Below are 11,179 nucleotides of genomic sequence, written 5' to 3' on the forward strand. Positions count from 1 at the left end.
TGAATATGCACTAGCGGTATAGAAGAAGTAGAAGTAAAGAAACTTGACTGTTGCATAGCTCCATCCCAAACTGCTACGTATGTAGCAGCTCATTGATTGTATATGAATCGACACCACCAAGGCTCTTAAACAACATTTGTGGTTGTCCTGGTTGCAAACCACTATATCCTGTTATCAAGTGGTTCTTACAACGCCTCCTTAGTCCTGTCAGAGCTGCCTTTCTCCAACTACTATAACCACCACATTAGCAAATGTCGTCTCTGAAGAGAGGTGCGCTTTTACTCTGAAGGATCCAACGTGCCTTTACTCTGAAGGCTGAGACATGACGTGACGGCATGGAGTGGGAGCAGAGACGGCCAACCATTGAGCGGCTAATGATGCGACTCACTGAGTCGCCATCTTGGTTCTGATCTGTCTCATGTGCCAAGCATTACATTATACCTCTGGCGGCTTCTATTATGGGATGTTCTCCTCCACTGACCCCAGTAAATCAGCGGCTGTGTCCAGGAGCATGTTGTCTGATGTAGAAGCCCCCTCAATGCGGTAAATGTTTTTCATGTTGATGTGTTTGTGTCCAGTGTTTTATAAGGGTAAAGCTGACTATTGCACTGTGATAATTGTAGTTGCTGTTATGCTTCCTTAACCTCTTTGCTTGGGATATAATTCATCGTAACAACACAACGTGTCTAATTAGAGTTGGGTTTCAAGACACAGAAATAGACAATCCGAACAGTGTTGATTTGAACCTTGTTCAGAAAGACAAAGCACTTCTTGTAATTAAAGTAAGAATTTATTCATCTCTCCTCTCCACCTCCCACCACTGAGCCACACAACACACATTGGTATCACAAGAAAAGAAGCAGAGTGTAATTAAAGGCCACCAAGCTAGGAACCACATCCCCACACAGCAGACACCGAACACAGCTGCTTACCGGACGCAGCCCGGCTGCAGAGACGTGCGGGTGCCAAGTCTCCACGAAACACAGAGCCCACAGACATCAAACAGGTGTTCAGCCGGTCGCTAGAGGGCCTCTCGCTGCACACGGAGCCTGGGAAAAAGGACGTCTCCCGGCTGGGAGGACGCTCCAGTAACGGGGGGGGGACACAGTGAGCGTCTGTGGACATCGTCTGCATGAAACACTGAGGCTTCTCATCTGCACATCAAGTTACTGAGGAACCTCTCGTCTTTTCACCCAAATCGTTACACGCTTATTTCATCTGGGATTAATGAAGTAAATCTCATCTGCTCTCTGGAAACGGACATATACCAAAAGCAGAACCTCAACAGAGTATGCATCCCTTTTTTGTCGTCCTCTGATAGGAGGATGTTATTTTTTTTCCAAACCTCTTGATTGGTTGAGATTTGGGCGATTTTTGTTTCTTCTGACTGGACGATATTTAGTAATCCTATGAGTAGCATCCTTCAGCCTGTGTGATGGACATTGTCTAGTAGATCTGGAGCCTGTCTAGAGCCTGTTTGTACCTGGTCTAGATCACACATTAGCAGCATGGCTGGGGGCGCTGGGTAAAAGCTGTGGCTAGAGACCTTTCAAGGCTGTCCGTTTCCTCTCTCTGATCCCCATTGGGCCCTCCTCCTCTGCTCTGATTCAATAAACCCGGAGGGGACTTATAATGATATTCATACCTCCTATGAGACCAATAAACACTTTTTCTCCACTCAGAAGACCTTCAGGGTCTGTTTATTTTGCCGTTGTATAATGAGGACATGGAGTATAAATGTTAACAAGAGCACAGATTCTCTCATATAATCATGAGTGTTAAGCCAGCAAACAGCCATGACATCTTTGAGCTCTTACAAGCTTTTTCTTGCCTGACAGATTAACCTTTTTATGTTGGGTTTACAAAAATACCATATAGTTTATGTCTATCACAGAGCAAGACAACATAACCAACACCCTTTATCATATCTGTTAGAAGCTATTTTTTTTACATCTATACAGCAGCGGTTTATAATCCTTGTTAAAGGGTACAAAGTCGACATATTTATATATTATGTTAAATTATATCATTGGTGATATTTCCTCTGTACATGAATGTCAGTTCAATAAAAGCACTTATGAATATTAACATTTCGGTTAGAAAGCTGTGACTCAAGAAACAAGGCAGGGCATGAATACAAGATGAGCATCAATGTGAACATGAATATTAGAGAGGTCTTCATAAAGTACTTATCATCTCTCATCAGTTATGAAAAGATGGAAAGTGAGAGACGGGGGAACTGGAGAGAGAAAAAGGGTAGAGAGAGATTGTGAAATGGAGAGAGAGGTTGTGAGAGGGAGAGCCCAATAGACGTGTAACAGCACTCAGAGCTTTCCATCAAATGTATTAAAGCTCTGGTAAAAGTTATTGGCATTCCTCTCCAGACGACTGCTTGAAGGAAAAACCTTTCAAACCAAACTAACATAGGGAATCTAATGTTTCCAACTGTATAATGAAAGCTTTCTCCTTAAACATTTCCCTTTACACATTGGTTGATCTAATAACACCCTGACATACAAGCAACAACAAAAAACTCCTAAATCAAGCAAACTAACAATTCACACGTCTTTGTCTGGTTCCATCTGCAAAAACTCCAGTCAAGGTTCAGTGCCATACGTAACTCCTTCGACTACAAGAGAAACACGTCAACCACTGTAAACAAAACCCCACAGCGTCCAATCAGAGTCCTACATGGTGTGTCAGCTGACCTGCAGCGTGTAGCCCAGCTTCCTCATCAATCCCCCACACGTGTCCTCTATCAACCTCACGTCCTCCCCGGACATCTTCTGCCTCCAGGCGTGGATGGTGGCGGGGGACACCTCCCCCTCATACTGCAGGGAGTACAGGTTGGTGGAGGTGGACACCAGCAGCTGGTTGAGGGAGGCGGGGGACAGGGGGACCCCCAGGAACCGGTGGATCCTCTGGGCCGTCTCCTGGGGGAAGACCACCATGTCCTCAAACCTCACCTGGAGGAAGGAATCCGCCGGGAGGGTCTGGCCCACCCTAAGCACAGCGGCGGTGTGGGCCAGCCACAGGTGGGCCAGCAGCAGAACCGGGCTGTTCTGGGAGCGGGAGAGGAGCCCCTGTAAGGTCCTGAACTCTGGAGCCCTCTGGACCCCCTCCTCCTCCCTGAACATCAGGGACAGGTGCTGGGGGATGTTCTTTAGGGAGTACAGGCTGGGTTTGCTGTTGTACAGCATGAGATAGATCCAGGCCCGCGGGTCCCGGAGCAGGTAGAGGGACCTCATGGAGGGCCCCAGCACCTCGTGAAGGAAGGGCAGCTTGAGGGGCCAGCTCCCGCTCCTCAGGCTGAGCACCACGCGGGCCTTGGGGTGCTCCGCCATGTGGCGCCTCAGCTCCATCACGTACTCGGCGTCGCGGCCCGCGCTGGCCCTCAGCTTGCCTTTCAGCTCCGCCGCCGGCTCTCGCCTCGTGGCCCTCCGCCTCTTGTCTCTGGACCCCCCTCCCCCGGCTCTCTGGGGCGGTCTGGCCCGGCCGCCCCCCTCCATCAGCTGGATGTTCTGCAGGTGCAGCTTGGTGTTGAGCACAAGGGAGTGCAGCCATCCCTGGAGGATCTTATAGCGACCCTGCAGGGCGTCGGCCTTCGACCACTCGAAGGCGTCCACCAGGGAGTCGAACTCAAACTCCATCTCGGGGACGTCTACGTGTTCCGTCGGGACTCTGACGTAAACAAAGTCTGAGTTGTTGTAGAAAAGGTGCTGCAGTATCTCCGCCCCCGAGCCGGGCAGGGTTGTTATGACGATGGTGGGGAGTGGGTGGTCGTCGGGTACGCTCTGTTGTTTGTTAGCGTCGCCGCGGGCTCCTTTCCAGTTCACCCCACAGAGGAGCTGCTGGCGACAGCTGTTGGACACGAGCAGCAGCTCGGCCATCCACAGGAAGAGCACCAGGAGCAGGGTGTAACGCATGGACCTGCTGGAGCACAGGTGCAACTTCCTCTGCATGGCCAGCAAGCCAATCAACACGCAGAGAACCAGCCCCGCGATCACGTTCACCGTGAAGCCAGCGTCAAACAGCTGCTCCTCCACCAGCGTCTGTTGAGGAATCACTTTTGAGCCAACGCCAAACCTCAAGACCTCTTTTCTATCCTCCACTTTAGAATAACCTGCAAAGCCCAAGTAGCTGAACCTGGCTCCAATGTCTTTGTAGTTTGTAGCAATAGAGACGATCTTCTCTGTGTTGTTTATGGTTAAAGAAAGCTTCACTCCGTTTCGGTTGTCGTCTATGAATCTACAGCCCGAGACTTGGACGTACGGTCCGTGCATCACATAAGCCACCCTGGTGACGGCTCCGGTCATTGGAAACGTTGCGTTTACAAACTGGGTCCACCTCTTTTTAAACTCTGCTGCCTGCTCGGCCTCCTGTATCCTGGTGTCCGGGCTGTGGCCGAGGCTGTCGAACCAGAACATCTTATAGTGGGCGTCCCACACGTCCATCAGGGCCCCGTTGTAGCGGTCCATGAACCTGAAGGGAACGTACTTGAAGTCAATATCCAGGTTGTGGAAGAAGGCACTCATGGAGCTCAGGGGCGAGTCGTTGCTCTTCTCCACGTGGTCCACCACCAGCAGGGTCTGGGAGTTGAGCAGGACCAGCGCTCGGTACACGCTCCTCAGCCCCATGGCCGGGGAGTAGGCCCCTACCGCCTCCCCGCTCACAAACATTGCGTCTCCGTGGGAGGAGGCGGCCACAACCTCCCCGGCCGTGTCCCCCACCCCCTTCTCGGTCCAGCGCAGCCACTTGGCGCACTCCCCCAGCTGGCCCTCCCATGGGCCGTTGCACTGGCTGCCGGGTGACGGGGCGAACACCAGCACGTTGTTCAGGAAGCTGTGCTTGGGCCCGTAGAGCGCCTCCGACACAAACACCTGCCCGTTGGGCGCGAAGGTGAAGGAGTTCTGGTCGGGGTGCTCGTGGCCGGGGTTGAAGCTGTTCCAGCCGTCCAGCCAGGAGTAGGGCTTCTCGTGGACCAGGTCGTAGACGGCCCGTCCTCCCAGCTTCCCCGACTTAAAGGAGACGAAGGTGTTGCCCTGGGCGCTGGGCCGCCCCGCCCCGTAGGTGACCACGCCCCAGTTGGAGAAGACGTGCATGCGTGCCTGGGCATGCCCGTGCGGGGGCTGCGGTGCCAGCCCCCCGTCGTACCAGATGTACTCCGTGTGGAGGGTGGCCCAGCGCTGGGCCGACGACGGGCTCATGGGCCCGTCCTTGGGCCGGTGCTTCCTGATCTGCTGGGCCAGCCAGTTGCCGGTGCCGTTCCTCATGACAAAGGCGTCCAGGAAGACCAGCTGGCTCTCGGGGCCGTAGAACCAGTTGTAGTTGGAGTCGGCGATGCCCACGGTCCTCTGGTAGCCCGGCAGCAGGGTGGCGTAGTAGAACCAGAAGTGCTCGCGCAGCCAGTGGTTGTGCGTGTTGTCGATGTCAAAGTGGCGGCGGGCCAGGAAGACGTACTGCGTGATGGACTTGGCCGTGTAGCTGCCATAGGCCACGCCCTCGTCCAGGGAGCCGTCCACCACGTGGTTTAGGAGGAACAGGGTCTTCTCCATGTAGTTCACGCACGCCTGCTTCCAGATCATGGACACGGGGTCTCGTGCGGTCCCCACCACCACAGCGCCCGTCAGGATAGCTAAGATGTTAGTGGTCTGGTGGTTCTGCAGGTACTGCTTCCCCCAGCCCCGGTGCTTGGACAGCTCGTACAGCTCCTCCGTCTCCGAGCGGATCCTCTGGAGGTACGTCTCCCGTCGCTGCTCGTCCAGGAAGGAGTGGATGAAGTCATAGGCGGTGGCGAACCCTGTGAGGGAGTGGGCCGCTGGTACTTCGTCATTGGGAGCGCTGGTCACCTTCCAGTCGGGGTAGGCCGCCATGCGGTCCATGAAGTTGAGGAGAAAGTGGGACGCAGCACTGTCCTCTGGACACAGGAGACAGTAAAGAGCAAGGGGCGGGAGATTGTTACCGTAAATCTCGTTCCACTTGCCAGTGAATGCCTGGTGATTGGCGGGAGGCATGTAGAAGGCAGCGTTGGACAGCATGGAGAAAACGGCAGCACGGATCACTTTAAATATGTGGCTGTGTGTGGTGGACGACCGCTGCCTCAGCTGAACTACGTCCTCGGGGTTCAAATACAGGAGTGGATGGAAGCCACCGCTCTGCCGCCCGCCGTCTTTCCCCGGAGACAGCTTGACGTCCAACAGGCCATCTGTCAGCATGTCCGACGCGTTAAAGACCCCAGAAAAAGCGACTCCCCCGGAGAAAAGGGAGAGTAAACCGGTCCAATATATAATCCAGTGGCGTTCCATTGTGCGTGCGGGTTTGTCGTCCTTGTAATTCCAGTTCAGCGAGAGAGAAAAGCACTCAGTCTGTCATTTATAACTGTAGTAGAAATATATCCATTTGGGATTTGTAAACAAAAAGTAAATGTATATAAATCCATTTGACGTCCATGCACGATCCTACCCATGTCCAGTCAATTATATTCAAAAACAAAACTTAACTTTTTTGTCATCCATTCCAATGTTTCATTCACATCGCATGAGGCGGAAAAAAAGGAGAGTTAGCCTACATCCGATCCCATTTCTTGTCCATCGTTTCCGTGTATCAGTCTGGAAATCAAACCCAACTTATTTGGCTGCAGACGACGCAGCAGAGTTCATAGTAAATTAATCGAGTGCAGGAAAACAAACCGCCTGCGTGTAGCGACACGTCCTACTACTACTACCAGGGCGGCTGGTAGCGGGCACCTTGCCGACCTCGGAGCGTAGTCCCCGGTTCTCCAGTCGTGTACTGTAAACCCCCCTCAAATGGATCTTATCTCCACAACTCTTCCTCCTGGACCCACACGCTTTCAACCCCGGTTGTCCGGACCGATCCGATCCTCAGCGACCCAAGGCGTGCTGTCCTCCCCGACCAGGCGTCAGCATCCTCGGCCACGCAGCGGCGGGAGCCCCGCGTCTCGCTTGCGATAGAAAACATGTCGCTTCTTCTCTCACCCCTTTCGGAGACTCGCTGGGTTCCAAGCTTTAAAGGACGCGGATGTCAGGAAAGGAATCGGTTGATTTCCATTGTTGTTTTTTTACCGCTCTGTTATTTGGGCTGTTTGTTCCGCTGCCGAGTCGGCGAGGAGAAAGTTCCCCTCGCTCCACAAGTATTCAAAGAATGAGATGATGCAGTGGGATGTTCAGGAAACGGACAAAAATATTCCCATAGTTGAGAGACACACAGCGTCAGGAAAACACGTGCATGTTAACGGACTAGGTACACAGTTATTGTCTTTTACCTGACATTATCACAAGCTACCTTACACTATAGGCTATAAGACACTCCTTCCTCGGTGAGTTCACCTTCTGACTGCTCCACACAGTCTGTCTGCCGGTTCTCAGCAAGTGATGATAAATGACTCCGTATTAACTGTAGAGGGAGCCTCTCTCTCTCTCTCTCTCTCTCTCTCTCTCTCTCTCTCTCTCTCTCTCTCTCTCTCTCTCTCTCTCTCTCTCTCTCTCTCTCTAGTGGAAGGTATGTTTATTCTGAATATATAATTTATTTTGAATACAATATATTATTCTATATACCAAAGTAAAGTTGCATGCTTGCTAAAAACAAGGCGGTAAAGAAACTGGCCAATCGGCATCCAGTATATCTATCACCATAAGCCCAGGAACCAGAGCTATACATCACCATGTTACAGCTATAGCTACTCTAGCATTTTACCTATATCCTTTATCTATTAAAGTCACACACAAGACTTTCCATGCATCAGATCTATACTACAATATTGGAGCTTAATATAGAATTAAACACAAATTCAAAGTACACATAATGTTAATTGGTATGTACGTAACAAATATATATACTATAAATATATAAAAGTATATAATATCTACAATAATATAAATCTATACAGATATATAGGATAGTATGATGATCACATCCTACTTGGGAGTGAGAGTGATGACTGAGGGAGTGAGAGAGTGATGACTGAGGGAGTGAGAGTGATGGATGATGCAGTAATGCCAGGAGAAGTAAAGTTCCTCTGAATGTCTAGTTAAAACCCACCTGCTGGTTCTGGACTTCTTACCCCCATCTCCACGGCAACATCACCACCAGCTGGGTGAATTTAAACGGGAGTAACCACCAAGAATCTGTCAATCAAACAGTGGGGTTTGATTGTCAGGTGACACAGTGATTACCCCCCGCCTCCTCCCTCCTGCTGTGTGTTCTGGTGTTTGAAGCATGCACGGCTCAGCTGAGAGGAGGAGGAGGAGGGGGAGGAGCGGGAGGAGGAGGAGGAGGAGGAGGCAAATCCTGTGGTCTACAGGGCTGCCCTTATTGAAATATATGAGCCATGCTAAGTAAAGCAGAGAAGAGAAGAGTATTGTTATTATCTGCCCGTCTCTTATTTAGCTATGGATCTGTGTTGTTTGATGTTTTGCTTTTGATATATTGGAAGAAGTCTTGCTTTTTATTTATGTCTCTCTGCCCGTCTCTCATTCTGTATCTAGCTCTTCATCTATCTCTCAATCCATCCAGTGTGACAAGTTGTCTTTTGCTTACTTTGATAAATATTGGTCAGTCTTTCTCTCCGTCTGTCATTCTGTCTCTATTTATCTCTATCCTTCTTCAACCTCTATCTTCTGGTTAAGCTATGGATCTTTTTTGTTGAAAGGTGGTTTTTTGATTACTTTGATGTATTTTGGAAAAGGTCTCTCTTTGTATTTATGCTCCAGGTGAGGATCATCCTATCTTGAAATGTTTTTATTTAATTGAATGATTTTAAGGTTGTTATAATGTACCAAGTTTACATAATAATTAATAATTATTACAAAATCTCCCTTTCAGATTTTTTTCACATGATATAATAATACATTTTTATCTTTTAAATATATGCAGTTAAAACATCTAGTGTTTGTACCTGTTGCTGAGCAACAACTTTACGACATCAGTCTCCTCTGGGATCAACAAAGTTGGTTGTTATCTTATCCATTCAGGCTTGTCTCTGTTTACCACATGCACGTGCACAAGGTACCTGTGTGTGTGTGTGTGTGTGTGTGTGTGTGTGTGTGTGTGTGTGTGTGTGTGTGTGTGTGTGTGTGTGTGTGTGTGTGTGTGTGTGTGTGTGTGTGTGGTTACCCAAGGTAACCTTACAGAGCATATAGTCATCATAAATCGTTTAAAAAAAACAAGAAATTGTGGAAAAAAATAAAAAAATAAATAAACATAAAAAATAAATAAAACAAAGACAAAACAAACAAACAATCACGTTAGACGTTGTGTGCGAGTTTGAACAGGTGAGTTTTGAGTTGTGTCTGACCGTTTTATGTGTGGGGGGAGGAAGTTCCAGAGCCTGGGTGCTGAACAGCTGAATGACCGGGTACCCATTGTAGTGAGTCGTGATGTGGGGATACATAGTAGTCCAGCAGAGGTTGAGCGGAGGGAGCGGGAGGGAGTGTATTCTTGGAGGAGGTCGCAGAGGTAACTGGGGGCTAGGTTGTGGAGAGCTTTGTAGGTGAGGAGTAGGGTTTTGTATTGGATGCGGTAGTGTACTGGGAGCCAGTGAAGTTGGATGAGGACAGGGGTGATGTGGTCAGATGATTTGGTGCGGGTGATGATCCGGGCGGCTGAGTTCTGAATGATCTGCACTGTGTTGATGAGTTTGGTGGGGAGTCCGTTGAGGAGGGCGTTGCAGTAGTCTAAGCGTGATGTGACAAATGAGTGAACTAGGATTTCAGTGCTGGATTGGGTCAGTGATGGGCATGACTTCGTTCACATTTCATTAGGATTTCTGGCAAGCTGGTTTACGCTATAGACATGTCTTTGATTGCTATAACGATTTTGGAGTCATTTTAGTGTGTGAGATGTGCCCTTTTGGCAATTTTTTTTCTTTCCACACACTCAATGACCAAAGCAGTTACATTTATCTTCATCTCTCATGAGGCGTGTGGTCCGTCTTGTTTTCTCAATTTGAAAGATTGTCTGTGTGCCAGGTGTTAGGCCCTGTTGTTCACACATAATCATGCGTCTTGGGCCAGCCAGCTTATATGATTTTGATTTACTAACATACAACTCCGTCGGTGTGCAACGTGAGTTGAGTTGAGTGACAGTTGAGTCAGTTGAGTAGGTGATTATGCGATGTGGATAAGGACATAGTCACGTACAGACTGCTTCAAGAATGTGTACATATGCTCCCCAGACCACCTCTGAACGCGTGTTAGTTTTCGGATCTCAATGCTTCCTCAATGCTCCCCTTGTGTGCCTTCAAACCTTTTTTCGACCTAAGAGGATCACTTGGGATCAGATCACACAAGACGTACGTCGATGCCAGCTCTGAACAGGGCTGCTGTCGGCGCCGGCTGTCTGTAAACGGTGATCAGACGCATCCTTACCGTAATATCTGCATATTGCACCTTTTAAAGTAACCGGCTTCTCTGGATAATGTGGTTCCTAAATACCAAACTTAAGATGGGCTACTGCTCCGAGAAGTACCCCTTTTTGGAGGGTGGAGGGGTGCTGAACAAGGGTTGGAACCCGGCCCGATTACACTCACCTCGATGTGACCTCGGGGGTCAGGAGTGGAGAGAACAAAGAAAACCCCCTCGTTAGGAAGAATACCCCAACACATAATTGCACGACTGGTTAATACTGCTCTCTGCTGACCCGAAACCCTTCCAATATTACAGTGCAAATCATCCAATAAGAGGGCATGTTACAGAGTTCAGAGTGGGACAGGGAGGTTAATTGGTTGAGCTCTGAGCGGAGGGGCGAGATGCCACTGACATGCGTGCGATAGCCGGGGGAGCGTGTGTGGAATACGCAGCTCTCATGAATCATTCACCTTTCAAGCTGCTAGGAGCTGGCAGGGGGCAGACAGCCCGCTGTGTGTTCCTAACTACTGCTAGGAGCCGGTACAGCTAGTGTCATAAGAATAGTCATTAGGCATAATTCATTGAACATCCAGTAGTCCTCTCTGACAGTACAGAGACACGTGATCTCCCGGCATGTCGAATGAACAAACCGGAGTGAGAGGGAGAGATGTTTGCTCTGCCGTCAGAAGTCGTCTCTTCTGGAGAATCATCAAAGCATGGGTTCTCTACAGTTTACAATTTCCGAAGCAGATGACGTAAGCTCTCTAAGGAAACCACATCTCCCAGCATGCAGTGTTTGTTGCCAAGTGCTCTCC

General features: G+C 49.6%; 1 protein-coding gene across 1 annotated transcript; it reads right to left on the reverse strand.

Annotated features, from left to right (window-relative positions):
* Positions 1–538: 538 nt before the first annotated feature.
* Positions 539–7,370, reverse strand: LOC130373876 (dermatan-sulfate epimerase-like protein). Its single transcript, XM_056580524.1, has one exon. The coding sequence runs from the start codon at positions 6,303–6,305 to the stop codon at positions 2,700–2,702; it is 3,606 nt and encodes a 1,201-aa protein (XP_056436499.1). The 5' UTR covers positions 6,306–7,370; the 3' UTR covers positions 539–2,699.
* Positions 7,371–11,179: the final 3,809 nt, after the last annotated feature.

This window comes from Gadus chalcogrammus, chromosome 20, assembly GCF_026213295.1.
Source record: "Gadus chalcogrammus isolate NIFS_2021 chromosome 20, NIFS_Gcha_1.0, whole genome shotgun sequence".
Classification (NCBI taxonomy): Eukaryota; Metazoa; Chordata; class Actinopteri; order Gadiformes; family Gadidae; genus Gadus; species Gadus chalcogrammus.

Excerpts from the sequence above, each read along its gene's own strand:
- LOC130373876 (XM_056580524.1), bottom strand. The coding sequence starts at position 6,305 with ATGGAACGCCACTGGATTATATATTGGACCGGTTTACTCTCCCTTTTC.